Raw genomic sequence first — 18,737 nt, 5'->3', positions numbered from 1 at the left:
TGACAGGTGGGAGGTAGCTGATCCTATGAGTATGTGGTTCTCCCAGTACCCCAGTGATCTCTCTGACATTTGTGGGATAGTAGGGCTTGAATCAACATGTTCTTTAAAGAAATGCTTCATTCAGGAAACAAAACAAGAAGATAATCATATTGAACTTTAAAAAAAATTAATTAGGGGCTGGGGACGTGGCTCAAGCGGTAGCGCACCCATCTAGCATGCGGGCGGCCCGGGTTCGATCCTCAGCACCACATACAAACAAAGATGTTGTGTCCGCCAAAAACTGAAGAATAAATATTGAAATCCTCTCTCCCCTCTCTCTCTCTCTCTCTCTCTCTCTCTCTCTCTCTCTCTCTCTCTCTCTCTCTCTCTCTTAAAAAAAACAACAGAAGTAACTTAAAAAAATTAATTTATTTTAATTAGGTATATATGACAACAGAATGCATTTTGATTCATTGTGCACAATTGCAGCACAACTTTCATTTCAGTGGTTGTACACGATGTAGTGTCACACCATATGTGCATCATACATGTACCTGGGTTAATGATGTCCATCGCTTTCTACCATCTTTCCAGTCCTCATACACCCACCCGCCTTCCCTTCCCTTTGCCCAATCACAGTTCCTCCATTTTTCCTATGCCTCCCGGGCTCCCCATTATGGATCAGCATTCACTTATCAGAGAGATTCAGCCTTTGGTTTTTTTGGGATTGGCTTACTTCACTTAGCATGGTATTTTCCAACTCCATCCATTTACATGCAAATGCCATAATTTTATTCTCCTTTAATTCTGAGTAATATTCTAGTATATATGTGTATATATACCACAGTTCCTATTGAACTTTTGTTAAGATGTGATTTTTAACATCAGAAAAATGACAACAGGGCATTTCATGGGTGTCACAGGATCCAGTCCCAGCTCTAGTGCTAATCAACTTTGACAATTCGGGCAAGTCTCTGTGCCTGTCTGGGTCTTGGTTTCTTTACCTCTTAATGAAGCAATGACTGGAATCGATGGCAGTCACACTGTTCTTGATGACCTTCAAGTCAGTGCCATGACTCCACCCCAGCTTGTCCTGGTATAAACAGGCCACAATGAGGAAGGAGCTGACCATATATAAAAATGGACTACGGATTTAGTCTATATACTCGGTGAACAGTGGGACTGCTATTCAAAATACGAGAAAACTGAAAACACTGAGATCAGGTTTAAGAACAGGGTTAGGATTCCACTTTGGACATGACTTTGATGTGGAGAAGTCCAAGAAGCAGTTGGCTTTATGGATGTTCTGCTTAGGAGAGAGAACTGGCCTGGGGCAGAGATTTGGGTGCAGGCCAACCAGGGTTGATTGCTCTCAACGTGAGGAGCCCAGAGTTTCCCCTCAAGCAGAGGATGTAAAAGGAAGTGAGAAGAGAACTGATCAGAACTCTGGGGAGCACTCATCTTCAAGTATCCAACCAGAAATCACTGAGCGTGCCCCAGGGCTTGGGGTGTATGTGTGTGTTGCGGGGGCTGGAGTTGCAGTGCAGGGCTTCCCATTGTGCTTGCTTTTAAAGTGAAGAAGGAAGATAGCAGAGTCCCAGGCCCTTGGGCAACCTGCCCTGGAATGCATTATTTTGGAAAGTTGTCCAACTTGGCAGGCATAAGGCCCTTCAGTCTGTAGGTTAGTTACCTACCCTCATTAAAGTTCCTCCTCCATTAACCTTGGTCTCCAATTTGAGGTTTCTGTTAGTTATCTTTTTGTTATTATCACAAATACTTGAGATAACCATCTTGTAAGGATAAAAAGGTTATTTTGTCTCACAGTTTTGAAGGTTTTCGTTGCTTTGGGGCCTGTGATAAGGCAGCTCATTGTGGTAGGGAGTTCATGGTGGACCAGGTTCCACTGTCTCCTTCAAGGGCACATCCGCAGTAACCTGATTACCTCCTGCTATGCTTCTTCTCTTAAAGCTTTTATCAGCTCTTAATAGCACCCCTCCAGGGAACAAGACTCTGACCCGTGAGCCTTTGGGGGACATTTATGATCCACAGGACCACAGCACTTGGACTTTGACCACATCACTCTCCCTCTTTGTGCCTGTTTCTTCATTTCCTAGGAGGGTGGTTGAGAGCTGACAGGTATCTTTCAGGTCCTCCATAGCTGACATTGCTCCTTGCCTCTCTCAGAAACTTTGGCCCTACATGGCTGGGATGATCTTGTTCTTCACCAGGTTCCTGCTCCTGAAGTGAGGCTGGAATGTCACCAGGCAAGACTGCTTCTGAGAGGTAGTCACTTCCGGGCAATTCCAATAACAAGAAACAACCGTTAAGGGCCAGTAACTAGAAATGAGGAATTTTTAGTATCAGAACAAATTAGGTCTAGTTTACCTGCGCAGGATTCCTACCATTGGGCAATTGCCCAATGCCTTTCCATCTTGATTTCACTATCGTCTCTCTTAGCTTTGCCTTGATCATTGGTTTTCTTGCCCTCATTCATTTTTTTTTTTTTGGTTTATGACTTAAAAGCATCAACAAGAGAAACAAATAAAAACAACTAGAAAGCTCAAAACCATTTGTTCAGCTGAGACAAAGAAGAATCCATTGGATTTTTTTATATGGACTCTGCAGGACAAAGACCTGTGCAAGTAGCTGTCACCACCTCTGGTAGCAGGATGGTCAGCTTCTATCCTGATGGGGTGGGGTGCGGTGGGGTGGGGAGCACAGGGCACAGGCCCTGGAGTTGGGGAGATGAAAGGAAACCATCACTGTCTGGGCTCTTACATACAACCAGGGGTTATATGGATGGAACGTTTTGGAATATCTCAGTGCCCTGATAAGGTAGATATCAATGTGCTGCTCAATGATCTCAGGGAAGTCATACATCTTAACAGAGTTTCCCTGCTAAAAGCCATAGAGTCAGATCCAAACCTAGCCTGATTTTGCTCAAAATCCATGGTGTTTTATTTTGTTTTCCTTCGTAATATCAAATTTCCCTGTCAGTAGGAAAGTTTATGCCTCCAGGGCAAGTTACTCCTCAGTCTCAGTTTCCTTATCTATCAAAATTCTGGCCCTGGGCTGTCGTGTGGATTTGAAAGAGATAATGCATGTGAAAGTGGTTTGCGAACAGTAAAGCTTTAGACATGAGTTAGTCATTGCTTAATTTTATTATTCCCTAGGCAGGAAAGATCAAGTTTTAACTGTCCTATAGATAAGATAAACTTTCCCATTTTTAGGATTTCAGATGTAGGGAAAAGGGATACTTTCACCCACCCTTGGGACTCTTCTCAGAATGTTCCCCATGAATCACTTGGTGCTCTGAGCTTCTTCTGATGGGAAGCTTTTGTAGGTACTGATCTCCCATTTATGGGGAGGGCCCTTGATTTCCTGGAAGGGTTTATCTGGCAACTCAGGCATCCCTCCCCACCTACGCAGGCAGGCAGGACTCTCAGGTTCGGTAATCCGGGAGTCGCTGTAATCCCTAGAATTGATAGAGTCCCCTTAGGGCTCTCTGCCTCCTGCCCTGCATCACACATTGGGCACATTCTTCAATCTTCCTTTGATCACTATTTAAGAGGAACTGAACTCTGAATTTTAGGTATTCTCAGAGCCTCAGACACAAACTGGCATATGCCAGGAAGGGGATCAAATGATATTTCTTCACTTTTTCAGGGTACTCATTGCTCTCTCTCTCTCTCTCTCTCTCTCTCTAATGAGTATCTACATGGGCCCCAAACTGCACCAGTGACCAGGAATATTATGGCCAGTTAAAGAAGGGAGGAGGCTATCTACTGGAAGAGACAGAACACACATGCACTGAATTACAAATACAGCTACGTATCACAGAGGACTGCGTATGTGACAGTGGTCAAGATTATAATGAAGATGAAACATCTCCATTGCCTAGTGATGTCATAGCTGGGTGCTGTTCATCACTCACACACTTGTGGTGACGCTGGTGTAAACCAGCTTCCTGCTCTGCCAGTCATGTAAGGGTATATAGCACACATGAGACGTACACTGCCATGACACTTGATAATAAACAACTACTACTGTTTTTCACCATGAGTTCAGAATGTACTCCTACTTATTAAAAAAAAAAAAAAAGTTTACTGCAAAAGAGTACACCGTGTTACTCTGGTCACAGCCTCCTGCATCTCTCGCTTACTGTTTCTCTCGATTGCATTGAGAGGCTGCTTGGAGTGACTGCACCCTGCCATCTAGGCTTGTGGGTGTAGAACATTCTCTGATGGTCACACCATGATGAGATCACCAAACACTGCAGTTCTCACATCGTATCCATGTGGTTAAGCAACTCACGACAGTCCCAGCTACAAACTGCAGAGAGTGGAGGGAGCAGGGATCGCAGAGGACTGGACCTGCCAGCCCTGACAATGTGTGATCTGAAGAGTGGGGTTGCATTTAGGACTGGAAGAGGAGACAGCCCCGACTGAAGGTGCTGCATGTGCAAAGGTCCTGGAGTGAAGATGTGGGACGATTTTGTATGAGAGGAACTGAAAGACAGCCTGCGTGGCTTGAATCCAGAGCCTGGAGAGGGAGGGCCCAAGTCTGGTAAGGATTCTGGCCTTTATCCTCACAGCCAAGGGAAACCCTGGAGAGGGTTTAAGCAGGGGAGTAACAAGACCACATGTGTGTCTTAAGGTCACTTGGGCTATAGTGTGGAGAATGGATTGGAGCATGGAATCAGGAAGAACCGTTAGGGAGCACTAACCCCCACCACTTCCAGCAGCCTGTAGTTGCTGGAACTTGGATCTACCACCAACTACCTACCTGTTGGATCCTGGGCAAGTAGGCTTCCTGTTTCTGCAAGCTTTTGCATCTGTAAAATGAGGGAAGGACTACTTCCCTTGCCTATTTTTCCCCCCTTAATTGAATAAACTGCACACCAGTCAGGAGTCCTTTACAACACTAGCTGGGAAGAGGTCTCCGAAGCCAGACACTGCAGGGCCTGTTTTGGTTGGCGAGTGCAGGCTCTCACTATCTCCTTTATTCTTACTACATAGACTTACTAAGCAATTTGCAGATGTGTGGTTGGTTTTCTGGGGCTCAACCCCAAAGTGACACAACAGCAGCTGAATCTCTCAGTAGGCAAGGCTCCCTCTCTGCTTGCCTCCACCATCAGGAATGAGCTCTGTGAGCATCCATCCTTTGCTCACTTGCTCTGAGCACCAGTTTTCCTAGCTGTGAAATGAGCCTAGGCACATTTATTCCTCCAGTTAATATCTGTTATGTGCCGTTATGGGCTAGGCTCTGTGTGAGGCCCTGGATATAAGACCCATTTCCTGTCCTTAGAAGTTTTAACATCTCATTTTATATGAAGTCCTGTTCTTGAGACAGGCAAAGTAGCACATGAATGTAATGCTAGTGGCTCTGAAGGCTGAGGCAGGAGGATCACATGTTTGAGGCCAGCCTCAATGACTTAGCAAGACCCTGTATCAAAGTTAAAAAAAAAAAAAATTAAAGGGCGATGATCTAGGTTACCTGGGTTCAATCCCATACCAGAAGTAAAATAAAATAATGTACTTAAAAGTGCTTTTAAAATTTTAACACTGTTCACATCTAATTTATAACAACTGTAAGAGGTGGACTGAATTGGAAATCTGGAAGTGTCACGGCTAGTGCCAGTTCTGATCCAAAATAACTAGCACTGGGACAATCAACCATGGTAAGCCTTAATTTCTGCAATCAAATGAAGGGGGTTGGGGAAGAACCTTAAGGATATCTCAGTTTAAATATTGTAATTCTATCATCATTTCCTCAAAATCCAGATGCTCTTTCCAAATTCTGTATACAGTTGCCTTCTAGACTTGCTTTTATTATTTCAAAAAGAATCAAAATTTGCTTTTTACTTTCAGTCTCCTCCTTACATCTAATCCAGTGATCCCAGTTATAAATACCTACAATGACTCTGGTAGGTGACATGAGTGAAGTATGCAGTGAAAAGAAGACACCACTGTGGAGGAAAAGGGGACATGTTCTATTTAAAGGGGACAGCTTCTTCCCAAAGCCAGTAACTCCCGACTTTATCCAAAAATGCAGGCTGGACCCAACTTCTGCTTTCCTTTAAAACACCTTTCAGTTTTGTCTTTCTCCCTCCCTTCCTCCTGACCACACTGCATTCAGGACTAGATGACAGTAGCGATTTCTCTTAGGTGGCCTTCCAGCCTTAGGTTCTACCTTTATGCTTTTTTTTTTTTTCATACAAATCTCATCCAGAAGAATCTTCACACTCATCCCTTTTTTCAGAAACCTATAATGACACCTTGGGGCCCCTCAAGTCAGTTCCCTTCACCCAGTCCAGTGAGCATGTCCTGAGCACAACCATGCCAAGTGCTGTACTGTGGGTGTGGGTGGAGGAGCTGCAGAACTCATTCATCTGAGATTCCTCTTCTGTGCCTAGTCTTGTGAAGGACTGAAACATCAGGGGCCATTGGGTATCCCCTTCAACCACCACATCCTGTCTATCTGGCCAGTGATGTCTGTATTCGTCAGCACTGAGGATCCTCACGCATGGATGACAGCAACACATCTCTCAGCAGCCTCTATTCCCATCTCCTGTCCCCAGGACACTGGCACTCAACATATATTGAAAATGACTCTCTCTTCATGTATGTGTCTGGGCACGGGATGCAGAGCCAACAATACAGAACTGCTTCCCGTAAGGTAGGTTAAAGATGATCCCAATTCCCTGCTGCTCCATGGTGGGGCTGCCTTCCTTCCCCTTAAAGTGGGCTGATTTGGATACTTGCTTACCAATGGACTGAGGTGGAAACACTGTGGATACATCGGAGGCCACATCATAAGATGCCCTGCAGCTTTGATCCAGGCCTCTTAGCTTAGGACACTTTCAGAGCCAGGAGCTGCCAAATGAGTCTAACTCCTCTGAAGCCATCAGGCTGTAAGAAGTGACTTGAAGGGCTCTGGTCAACATACTGGCTGGGATCCTGGATGACACCCAGGTGCCAGAAGCCATTTTGGTGGTGATCCTCCATGCCCACAATTGACACTATGAATATAATAGATGAACTGTCCAGTTGAGTCCTTCCTGACCTGCAGAATCATAAGCAAAACAAAATGGTTAAGACTTGATTTTGGTGTAGCTTCTTATATACCATAGATAACCAGAAAAGTGCTCAAATATATTTATTGAATGAGTAAATAATACCTTTTGCTGTCATGTTCTGATGGTGTCTCTGCCCTATTCAAAAGCTCTCAATGGCTCCCTATTGCTTGAGAAATAAAGTCTAGTGCCCGTAGTTGGCATTCAAAATCCTCTCTAATTTGGCTTCAGCCTGCTTTTCAGACTTTATTGCTTGCTCTCCTCGGCACGAATCCATCCTATGCTAAAGTTTGTTTGAGCTATTTCCCAAACACACAAATACTTTTCCAACACCATGCCTATACTGCTCTCTCTGTCCAAATGGCCTTTCCTCCCCCATCCTCACTTCAATGGGTCGACATTCAACTTGTTCTTTGAGACTTTAGTTAAATGCCTTCTCTGACTGCCTCACTTCAGCAGTGAGCCCTCCTCTTTCTGGTCCGGGTTTGATGGTTTCACTCGTCTTTTATCCTTTATGCTGTTCTTTATTTTTTACCTCCTCTATAGCATTGGAACTTCCTTATGTGGGGGAAAGGGCGGAGGAAGAACTTGTACATAACAAAGTGCATAAAAAACATTTTTGTATATCTTACCAGCCATGAATCCCATAGAGCCTGAGTTGAGACTTCCTAGCATACGTTGTGGCATGTGCTCTGTCTCCCAAACCAAGCGTTCAAGTCCTTAAAGCAAAGAGTAGTTGGAAGAAGTATAGACCTTGGTGGTAGCTTGGATTCTGAACTGTGTTTGTGCCACTTACTGTGTGGCTTTGGGCAAGATGCTTAAATTCTCTGAGTTCCAGTTTTCTTATTTAGAAATGAGAGAGTTTAGATGAAAATGTGTGGCACAGTGTTTGGCATGTTACAAACTATTAATAAAATGCTTGTTGAATAGGTACAACAGAAAGGGTTGATCAATTGCTGATTGTTATTTTGTCAACTGGGGAGAGGAGAGGAGGGGAGAGAGAAAGAGAGGGAGAGTGAGAGAGAGAAAGAGAGAGAGAGTGAGCAAGAGGGAGACAGCGAGATATCAGTGAAGAGGCACAATAGGGACCACCTAATCAACCCCAACTGTGTGATCTTCAGCAAGTGGCTGCAGAGCTCTGTCTTCTCATTGGTAAATTGAGCGGTGGGCACTGGAATCTAAGCTCCACTCCAGCCCTGACATTCCAAGAGCATTAAAGAAAAAGGATGAATCACCCCCTTCAAAATACCAATATGGGCTGGGCCCTCCCCCTGCTGTCCCCATCAAGCACAGCTAAGAGCTCTTAATACACAGCCAGCTTCTTCCTGCAGCTGCCACCAAACTTCAACCCCCTTTCCCAGGAGTCTCAGAAGCAAGACTGATAATGGACCCCTGACTTCTACATCTCAACAGGGAACCAGATCTTATTCCCAGACTCTGGGGGCCAGAGGGCTCTCCTCCATAGAGTGGGCTGGCTTCCCCTGGACATTTGGCCTCAGTTGGCTGTAGTGTGGTGTGTGGCAGGGTGCTGAGAGGGTGGAAGAAAAGAATAAGGGAAAAGTTGCAAAAAGAGAGATGAGTGAATTCTCACAATCCTGGTGGGAGGCAATGTGGAGTGGTGGGAACCTTACCATTCATTCTCTTCCAGGATTTGGAAATGTCGATGTGCATGTATCTGTAGTAGTTTCTAATCTCCATCCAGGGGAGGATTTGTCCCCCAGCAGCTGTATAAATTCGTAGGTACTTGCTGTCAAAGCCACAGAAGATACACACCTAGAGCATTTTTTTCCCCTTATAGGTAGGTGATAGGCACTAGGGGATCCCAGGGGGACAGTTTTCTTGCCTCTTTGCTCAGAGCTCTCTTCCTTTCCTCATTGATGCTATTATTAGTATTACAGTGTTATCAACATTAATCATAGTGGAGATGTAACCGGTTGTGCATCGGGCACGTGTTCCAGGACTAGCACATCCTTGTCTTCTTCGGGGACTGCCTGGGTCCTGATGGGTCCTGTCTTGGCGCCGGGGAGCTGCCTGGCCCCTACGCTTTTGGTCTGTCAGTCCGGTGGTCTGTGGCCCGTCACGTCTGCAGCCCGGGTCCTCCCAGCTCACACTGGCTCCTGCTCTGAAAGCCGAGAAGCTCGCCGGCTGCAAGCGGGTTTTCCAAGTGGGCAGGGGTGGGGAGGAGGGGCGCGGGCGGGCCCGCGGAGGGAGGAGGGGGCGTCGCTGAGGGGAAGACCTCGCATTGTAATCCAATGACATTGCCAACGTGGGGGTGGGGGCGCTGGCCCCGGCGCGCTCTCTCCGAGTTTTGGCTGCCCGCCCAGCTGGGAATAACTCTCTTCGCATAATTCGCGTGTTTACCAGGCATGAAAATTCTTGCTTTCGGCTCTCTCCCCCCCCCACCAAACCCCCTCCTCTTCCCTGCTCCCCACCTCCTCCGCCCCTCGCAAGTGAAACTCTGTCTAAAAAAATATTGGCCCGGGGCACAGAAAGTTTTGCATAAATTCATAAGTGATGAATGGCTGATTTTAACGTTATTTGGGTATTTGTCAGAACTTAACAAATATACATGGGGACGGCGGTTCATAAACTTAAACATCTCAATATCCCCTTTCTTCTGGAAATAAATTACGTTTGTTTGCCCGGCTTGGAGTCTTAAGGTAGCCGACATTAGGAATATTTTAAAAGCCATCATCCATCCAGCGTGTCTCCCAGGCGCCAGGAAGATTAAATGAAAGAATCATAAGATGGAGGTCTTTAACTTTTAATCCTTTTACAATGAAGCCTCAGATAGTCGCGGGGGCAGGGTGCCCTCTCTGGGGGGAATAATGCCGTTATTCCTCCGCTCTCAGTTAATGAATACCCTAACGTCTGTCCCACGGCTGACGGAGGCAGCGCCGGGGAGGGGGCTCCGGCTCCCGGGCCAGGCTATTGAAATGAGGAGCCACCGAGGCTGCGTCGGGAGGGAAGAAAGCGCCCGGCTGGAGGGACAGGGCGGGCGGGGCCGGGGGCATTGAGACTGCGCTGGGGACCGAGCGCAGGTTTGAAATAATTAGCATAGATTCGTTGGGGACTCGGGACTCGGAGAGGGGGGGGCGGTAGGACGGAGGCGCGAGGAGGTGGCCGGGGCGGGGTTGGGGGGGCAGTGTGGGGAGGGAGCAAAGGAGAGCGACTTTGGAGTCCAAGATAAATAAAAGGAGCGGGGAGCAGTGTCAGGAAGTGGGTCCACGTGGAGCTGCGCGGATGGGCGCCACCCGGGATGGAGGCGGAGGGACTCACGCGAGTCAAGCGCTGCTCCCAAGAAGTTGGCTTTTTACCGGGTGGGGTGGGCTCATGTTTGTGCGTCTCTTTAAGGGAGCACACCCTCTGTCTCCAGTCCTACGGCGCAAAGATCCCGATTGTGAATTCTAAACACCCCCACACCTTCCCCTGCTCAAGTGGAGTTAAGTGTCCAGAGCTGGGACGTACCCCTCTCCCCAAAGCAGATCCCAGAGGTGGCGAATTTTACCCCAAATCAGTCCCCCCCCCCAAACCCTGGACCTCAAAGTCTTCCTTAGGTCTTGCGGGAGGCGGAGGTGAGTGCCAGATCTCCCAGCTATCCCTCGCAATTCCAGCTGAAGTCTTGGGACTTCTGGGGCTCGGGTCTGCAAGATCACCCAGGCTGTGCGTTGTTGATTCCAATGGATCACCTCAACTCCAACAGCCTTAGCTTCCGGGCGTGCAAAGGGTTAACGTGGGCTGGATATTGTGTTGGGGGGGGCAAGGCGGGAGGGGTGGCGGGATCTGGGTGGGCGCGCTCTGACCCCCCCCATTCCTTGGGGGTCAAGTTTCAGCGGCACTCCGCCCCCAGGGTAGGTGTGAAAGACACGTGTCCCCATTGTGAAGGGCCTGTCAGGCAGGACAAAGCGGCCGCCCACCCTCCCCCCTCCCCTCAGCCCAGCCTGGGGTCAGCTCCAGGGGGCCGGCTGGGTGTCGAGGTCACTACAGGCCCGAGCTTTGGTGACATGGGGGAAAAATGCTGGGAGATTGGGCAGAGGCCACGTGATGTTTAAAAGAGGGGTTTGAGAATAACGCTCCCCTCCCCATTGGAACTCAGCAGTCACCTCAATCATACCACAGGAGGGGAGTCCAAGGAGATGAGCCCCTTCTCCCAATAGGCGTAGTAGGCACGGCGGCATCCCCTGCCCGCCCCCTCCTGCCCCCCCCCCGCGCCCCCATCAATCACCAACACACAGAATCGCAGGGTCGAGCGCAGTCGGTTTTAGTGGTTTTCTTTAATCCTGCTCTGCACTTCTTTCTCATTTACTACACGGGATATTATAAAGAATAAATAGCAGATACTCTTAATTTACAATGATTAGTCATTCCATTTGTTCTCTATATTTACAATAGCTGTAAAATAACATTGAACTCTATAGCTTCTTCGAGGTCCAAGGAAAATCAAAACACTTTCCGAAGAATGGAAAATAGCTTTTAAAAAGTCCTTCTACAAAAGTTCCCCCCTCTCTTTGTACTTTAAGAAAAAATAACTTTTCCCCCCTGCTTCGCCATGCGAAGGGCACTGGAATATAAATAGCAGGTTAACATTATTAGCAACAACCAGAATAAGTCTCTCTTTTCTCTGTTCTTTTTTTTTCTTTTGCTTATTTTTTTTTTAAAAATACAGTAGAAGCCGGTAACTTTTAACGTATAATACTGACCTTTTAATAAGTAAATTAAAACTGGGACCGTATATACACACACATATACATTCCTACACAGTTAAACAGTGCATTACATGAACCAGAAAGCTAGGTCTCTGTAGCCAAAAAAAAAAAAAAAAAAAAAAAAAAAAAGTTCATTGAGAACCCTCGCTAGAGGGTGGTGGAACTGGTTGGAGTCGGTGTAGGTGGCGTCAGTGGAGATCGATCAAGTGTCCGGGTGCGGGCAGGGGGCCCCCGAGTTCTAACATGAGCACTTGCACTCGGAAATGATGGGGTACTGGATGGGAATCCAGCCGCAGCGCTGGCCCCCGCGCCGCTGACAGCGCCACCGCAGCACCGTGAGGTGCACGGACTTGGACGGCTTGCACACCATGCCCTCCGGCACAGAGCACGAGCGCTTACTGAAGCAGCTGCCCACCTTCACGTAGCGCGGCCAAAAGCGGCTGCCTAGGTCGTTCCACGCGTACAGCACCGGGCAGAAGGTCTGCGACCACAGCCACATCTGTAACTTCCTCCGCAGCTTCTTGCTCAGGCGCTGCTTCTTGCCCTGGGCCAAGCCCTCGGAGAACTCCAGCCCTTTGATCTCGCTCGGCATGGCCCCCGACGGCCGCTGCCGCAGCAGCTGGTCCAGCTCCGCCAGGTCCTCGGCTCCTCCAGCCGCTCCCCCGCCCCCTCCGGGTCGGTCCTCAGGGGGAGAGGTGGCCATGAAGCCCGGGTCGTAGTGGCCCCCGAGCAGCGAGCGCAGCAGCGTCTCGTTCAGATCCTTTTCCTTGGGGTCAAAGATAGGGTCCGGGTGTTCGATGAGGTCCACCAGGGGCAGGTTGTCGCTGGGAGCTGGGCGGATGTGGAGATAGTGCTGGCCACCGGCCGGTGCCGCCCGCAGCCCCAGGACCACCACCAGGGCGTAGAGGGTGACCCCCAGGCTGGGGCAGCGCTCCATGCCTCCGGCGCGCGCCCGGGGCTGCAGCTTCGTCCCGCGTCCCCGGAGGAGAGCACGCTGAGCCCGCGGCGCCGCCGCGCTCCTCCGTCTCTCCGGAGGCGGCTCACCCGAGGCTGGGCAGGCGCAGGGCCGGCAGCATGAGCCGCGAGCAGAGCCTTTGCGCAGCGCCGGCTCCCACTGGGGTGGAAAAAAGGCACACGAGTTGGCCGCAACTCCTCTCTCGGGTCTAGTCGGAAAGGCGGCCGCGGCGGGGCATCCGAAATTACTCCAGGGCGACCGCGGGGCGCTGGGGGCGCCGGCTCCTCGCTGCCTTCCCGGGCCGGCGGCGGCGCTGGGCGCGTGGACGAGCCGCTCTCCCCTCCTCCTCCTCTCGCTGCTCCTCGTCCTGCCGCTCTGTGCAGCGCCGCTGGCCGAGCGGGTCCTGGGGCACTTCCCTCCGCCTGCTTCGGGCTCCTCGGCCGGCTCTGCCCGGCGGACTCCAGCGGCGGCGGCGGCGGCGGCGTCCGCGCACGTTGGCACCGGTTTGTCTGTCTCGCTGGGTCCAAGCCTTTAAATTTCCTGCACTTTCAGCTCCATCACCATGGAAACCACTGACTCTCTCGGCTTTGCCCCCTCCCCCTCCTTCCCCCCAAACAACAACCCCACCCCCCACTTCTCCACCCCCGAGGAGCCGGAGCGGCACAGGCTCCGGGGGAAGCCGCCTGCACTCGCCGCGGAGGCGGCGGCGGCGGCTTCGGCAGCGCCCAGGGCTGTGCCCCGCCGGACCCAGATGCCCCGGGAAGCCGACAGTCGGGCTGCCCGCCGGAGCTCACAGGCGGCGGCGGCGGCGGCGGCGGCGGCGGCAGCGGCGGTGGCGGCGGCGGTGGCGCTTGGCAGGTCTCCGCGCAATTTTCTCTCTCCCCCACCACCCACCCCCCTTCTCCTCCTCCGGCAAAATGCACCGCCCCCCTCCTTTCTCCTGGAGCAATGCAACTGGGGCTCTAGGCGCCCCGCCAGGGCCAGTCCCGGGGAAAGCTCGCGGCGGCGCTGGAGCCGGGCTGGAGGGTGCAGGGCCGGTGTTGGGGGGTGCTCGAGTTGGGGTGGGGGGTCTCTCACTAGCTGGGTGCTTTGCACTGGGAGGGGAGCAGCGTGGAGGTGCCGGGAGCTCTTTTCTCAGTGCAGTTCTAAGCAAGAAATTTCTCCATGTGCATGAAGCGTTTTCCCCGGGTGCTTCTCGCCTTCCTCTCCCGGGCTCGGTTTAAGTCCCCTCCCCCCAAAACACAGACACACATCACACGCACCCCCAGCATACAGCGCCCCCCTCCCCATGCGCCAGAGGAGTCCAAGAGCCGCAGCGTTGCGCAGCGTGATGTAATTCCTAGGAAGCACTCCTGCCTGTCTGCCCCCGAGACCACGAGGGGGGTCCGTCCGCTCCTCACCCTCCTCCTCCTCCTTGGCCGGGTCCTGCACCCTGAGTGGCCGAGGCGCAGGGGCGCGTCCGGCTCGCCAGCGGCTCCCCTAGCCCGCCCAGCTCCGTACCTCGGTCTCTCGTCTCCCTGGGGGCGGCGCGCCCTCTGCTGGCCTGTTGCAAGCCCTACATGTGGTGCTGGAGGGGTGGCCCAGGGAAGTGGGTTTTGTCTTTTCTGTCCACTCGGTGTAGCTGGGTTTGTGCTTCTGTGTCCACATCATTTGTGTGTGTCTGCGTTTGATGACCGGTACATTCTAGTTCTGCATGTTTTCTTGGGCTTCTCCAGGCCGTCAGTATAAATAAACTTCTTGAGATTCCTCTCCAACACCCTCAAATTTCACAAGAATACTTGCTGCGTCTTCTGCGCTGGCCTCAGTGGCCTCAGTCGGGGCAAAGACTTAAAAGATGAACTGGCAGTAGGGGACCTGAGTTCTGGCTATGTTCCACCCTGATATAACGATGTTGACCTCGGAAGAGTCACTTTTTTGGCACTGTAAATCTTAGTTTGGGAGTTAGTGACATAAGTATGTTTTGCGATTTTAAATAAACCTGTGTGGTGCTTTCTCTTTCAGAAGCAGTTTCCCTTTGAGAGGAGATGGGTACTGGATGGCATCACCAGGCACTTTTCCCTTGAATGAAGAGATGAATCTAAGCTTCAAAACCCAAATTCGGTTTCCTTTATAGTGGATATGATTGGAGTCTGGGATAAGCTGGAGAAGAGAGACTTGGAGTGGATGACTTGGGCTTTCTCCAGGATTTCATGGAGTGGGAGTTAGGAAGTCCCGAGGTGACAGCCTCAATCACCCTACTTTCTTTCCCCAAAGATCTAGTTTTTCATTTCAGCCTGCCCCCGTCCCCCCAAAAGGTCAATCATCTGTCTAAGGAAGAAAGGCTGTGCATGTTACAGTTGGAAGGGATGACCAGTTTCACTTGAAAATATTTTCTTCAACTTTGAAGCCTATACAGCCAGTAGAATTAGGCTAACAGGGCGCTGCCCCAAAGAAGAGCTTGCTTTTATGACTGCTGGAGACAAGAACAACCCATTGGTTGTTGGAATTGGCACCTGGCACACAGTAGGCTCTTAAACCACACTCTTTATTTTTGTTGTGTTGGGGGGGGCCTTTGCATTAGTTTGTTGTCTTATGAAGCTTAACAATTCAGAACAATTTTGTCACTGCTGTGAATTAACTGAGAAAGTAATTTTTCAGTAAAGAGTACAAAAGGGAAATTCTAACCCAGACCCCCTTGAGATGGTTAGGTTCCAGTTAGTGGTATTTTATTTGTGCTATTTTTTTTTTTGTTGTTGTTGTTCTAGCAATCTTTCTTTGTCGACTTCAAATCAATTCAGATCCTTTGGTCACAGACTGGATAGATCTGACCGAAAAAAAACAAAAAAAAAAGCGAATGAAAAACAAACTGTGTTTGAGAATAGACTGGGGGACCTGTTCATGGAGAGTCCAAGGGCCACTCAGGGTGCAGGACCGAGCCAAGGAGGAGGAGGAGGGTGAGGAGCGGACGGACCCCCCTTGTGGTCTCAGGGGTAGACAGGCAGGAGTGCTTCCTAGGAATTACATCAGGTGATCAGGGGAAAGACAGAAAGGAAAAAAAAAAACTTGTAGTTATTCTCTACCTCCTAAGATTTTTGCAGTCCAGTCAGGATAGAGATGACAAGTATGGGAAGAAAAAATTAAAAGGGCATGGGAAAAATGTTTAAATCCCTATAAAACTACATATGGATGTGGTATACTTTTTTTTTAACCCATGACTTCTTTTGATAAATGTAACACTTTCAATTTCATGCTCTCCTTTGAATGTAGTCTGAGATTTTATAATACATTAGGATGACCCAAAAGAAGTCAAAACAAGTATAATATGAGTTATTTTTTTTTCTAACCACACCTACCCCATTCACTCTGGAGTTCTGCAGCCCCTCCCCCCACTCTGCACACTCTGGGGTCCACACGTACGCTTGAGTAGACTTGAGTATCTGGGGGTGTTGGTGTCTGAGACTAAACACAACCCATACCTTAATGGCAGAGCTGAGCTTTAGCTGAACTTGATGAAGAAAAAGTATGTACGTGTCTGAGTAGCGAGGAGTTTGAGACATAGAATATGAGTTTTCATGAAGACATGACCGTGAGGTTCAGTCAGAGGCTCTGGGGACATGACAAATGGAGGAAGGAATGCCATACAGAGGGGAACTCAACACAAAGGAGGCCTGGGGTAGTGTAGCTTAGATAGAGGTAGAGTGCTTTCCTAGCGTGTGCAAGGCCCCGGGTTCGTTCCCTAGCACAAAAAAAATATTGCTCAACAGAAAAAGACTTCTGTACCAGGTGGACTGAGGTTGGACTCCCGGCCCATCACACAGGCATTTTAGCCATGGTGAATTTCTACTTTCTCATCTGTAAGATAGAGATACTACACACCTGTCACAATTGTACAATATTCAGGAGGCAAAGGATGTCCAGCCGACTCGGTGCCTGGGGCAGAACATAGACTGAGCAATAGTCTTTCAACAGATGTTCTTTGGAGAAACCCCACTGCCTTCCGTTGGCCAATCATCTCAGATCTGAGCAAGAGAGTGGAAGGGGTGGGAATGCTGCTGAAATCAACTCCAACACCCAAGGGTCTCCTTGCTGTTGGCTCAGCATGTACAGCGGAGCTCTTTTTGATGGCTGCCAGCCTTTGGGAGTGCAGGGTGGGCACTGGAATTTCTGGGGGAACATAATAGCCAACCACTTTTCTTGGTTCTGTAGTTCTTTTGAAGAAGGAACTTGGGGAGAAGGGCAAAGAGGGTGCCTTTCTTCAAAAGGTAGCTGTGGGTGGGAGATGGGCTAAGGGAGGGCTATCAGCTCTGCTTTTTGATCAGGCACTGGGACTTGGGCCTCCAGAGCTGGGGTAGGAGGTATAATGAACAATAACAGGGCCCACTTGTGTCTTGGCTAGCTCCATCCCAGATGTTGTCCTGGACAAGAAAATTGAAGCACTCCTTCAAACAATTGCTTGGGCAGCTGCAAGTCAAGGCAAGAGAAGCCCAAGGGTACTTATTTATCTTTCCTTACTTCCATCATGATTCTAATAATAATTCATCAATCTTCTGCTTCTTTGGCCTTGAGAAAGTAGGCCTAAGGTAGCTGTGCAAAGGTATGGGACTGGATGTCCCCAAACATGCAGGCAACCAGACAACCTACCAGCTGTGTGATCTTGGGTGAGTCAATTTACCTCTCTAGTGCTCTCTGATACAAGGAGAGTCAGGGAATCACAAGTGACCATAAGATAGAAGGCATAATAACTTTCATCTTTTACATCTAGCACCAGGCCAGGCATGGTGGTCCCATAAGTGTAGCGTCTGATAGGCTTTCTTTTGGCGAGACCCATAATATCTCTGGCCTTCCCCAACTTAGCAAAATGAGGAAGAGTCAGCCACAAAGCTGTCACTTTCCTCTCTTGACTGCCAGAAGGTCATGAAGGTGGAGATGGCCTGAGGCAGAGAATGAAAGGTTTCTAGTAGCTTCCTGGGGACTGGAGGAACCCTGTTGGGTGACGGTGGAGGGATCAGCTCAGCTTCCTCCTATAGTATAATGTGCCACGTGTGTCCAGCTGTGATGGGATTCTAGTTAAGGGTGTGAAGTCGGAACAAATTTGGTTGTGGGGTGCAGAGGAGAGGAAAGAAGGAGAAAAATGGGGAGAGAAGAGTTCCAAGTGGGAGGTGGAAAAATGGGTAAGTAAATGTAACATGTGCTTTCAGAAACAAAGTTTTAAGAGGAGCAGGAGCGGACTTCAGCCTGCTCCTTGCAGCCCTGACAGCCCCAGCCCTTCCTCAGTCGGCCCCTGCTCGCCTGTCGCCCCCTCCCCATCTGGCTCCACACTGGGGAAGGGGAGACGTCTCTGGAGCCCGGTGGCTCATTCATCTCCTGATAAACTGTTTATCTGAGTTTTAACGAGGGCGCCTCTCCCCAGCCCTGGAGACAGGAGCCTCTGCGTGTTTAGCCTGCCCTGATGTGGGGAGCCTGGGGGTTGGGGGGCGGTGAGGCCTGCAGGCGTATCTTCTCCCCTTTCCTCGCTGCCCCCAGCTTTGCCCTGGGTTCTCCTGGGTGGGCGGCCTCGCCCTCTGGTTTCCTTGGCTGCAGTCTGGGTGTAGGGGGGGGGAAGGAAATCTTCCTGCCATGGTCCCTCTCCCTCCAGCCATTGTCTTTCTCACACACACACTCTCTCTCTAAATAAAAATTTAAAACCAGTGATACTGGGTTCTGAGTTATGTGCCTTTGCCGGGTGTGACAAGAGGGAAAATGAAATGCTACCGCATCGCAAGTGCCGGAGAGGAGTCTCCAAAATGTTGGAGGAGGAATAGCTCCGTGAAAGGACAACCATCAGCAAAATCATGGAACTTCAACTGCCAATGTTCCAGGTTTCCAGGTCCCCACCACCCATCCTCCTCCATCCCCACAGGTGCACAGATGCCAGTGCATTTATTGAGGAGCAACACAGTGCCCCCAAACACTTGTGAATACAAACACCACCAGTGTGCACACATGGAGGCACATGTATACACACACACCATCACACTCCCCAACAACAACAACAACAACACAC

General features: G+C 49.8%; 1 protein-coding gene and 3 long non-coding RNA genes across 5 annotated transcripts; 1 reads left to right on the top strand and 3 right to left on the bottom strand.

Moving 5' to 3' along the window:
- Positions 1-389: 389 nt before the first annotated feature.
- On the bottom strand, positions 390-9,213 carry LOC144376077 (uncharacterized). Its single transcript, XR_013436139.1, has 3 exons — positions 8,686-9,213; positions 7,687-7,773; positions 390-7,044 (listed from the first exon to the last, which is right to left on the bottom strand). It is a non-coding gene; the product is annotated as an uncharacterized LOC144376077 (long non-coding RNA).
- Positions 9,214-9,802: 589 nt separating this feature from the next.
- On the bottom strand, positions 9,803-10,785 carry LOC144375780 (uncharacterized). The gene is made up of 2 exons (XR_013435664.1): positions 10,595-10,785; positions 9,803-10,432 (listed from the first exon to the last, which is right to left on the bottom strand). It is a non-coding gene; the product is annotated as an uncharacterized LOC144375780 (long non-coding RNA).
- Positions 10,786-11,309: 524 nt separating this feature from the next.
- Positions 11,310-13,306, bottom strand: Nog (noggin). The gene has a single exon (XM_005321598.4). The coding sequence runs from the start codon at positions 12,695-12,697 to the stop codon at positions 11,999-12,001; it is 699 nt and encodes a 232-aa protein (XP_005321655.1). The 5' UTR covers positions 12,698-13,306; the 3' UTR covers positions 11,310-11,998.
- A 48-nt stretch (positions 13,307-13,354) lies between these two features.
- LOC120884134 (uncharacterized) lies at positions 13,355-18,383 on the top strand. Of its 2 annotated transcripts, XR_013436138.1 has the most exons (3): positions 13,355-13,573; positions 14,717-17,352; positions 17,893-18,383. It is a non-coding gene; the product is annotated as an uncharacterized LOC120884134 (long non-coding RNA). The 2 variants fall into 2 exon arrangements; XR_005726384.2 differs by lacking the exon at positions 13,355-13,573 and having other exon boundaries at positions 13,580-17,352.
- Positions 18,384-18,737: the final 354 nt, after the last annotated feature.

Source organism: Ictidomys tridecemlineatus, chromosome 3, assembly GCF_052094955.1.
Source record: "Ictidomys tridecemlineatus isolate mIctTri1 chromosome 3, mIctTri1.hap1, whole genome shotgun sequence".
Lineage (NCBI taxonomy): Eukaryota > Metazoa > Chordata > Mammalia > Rodentia > Sciuridae > Ictidomys > Ictidomys tridecemlineatus.
Note: the sequence above shows the minus strand (reverse complement) of the source record. Positions and strands in the feature narration are given on the sequence as shown.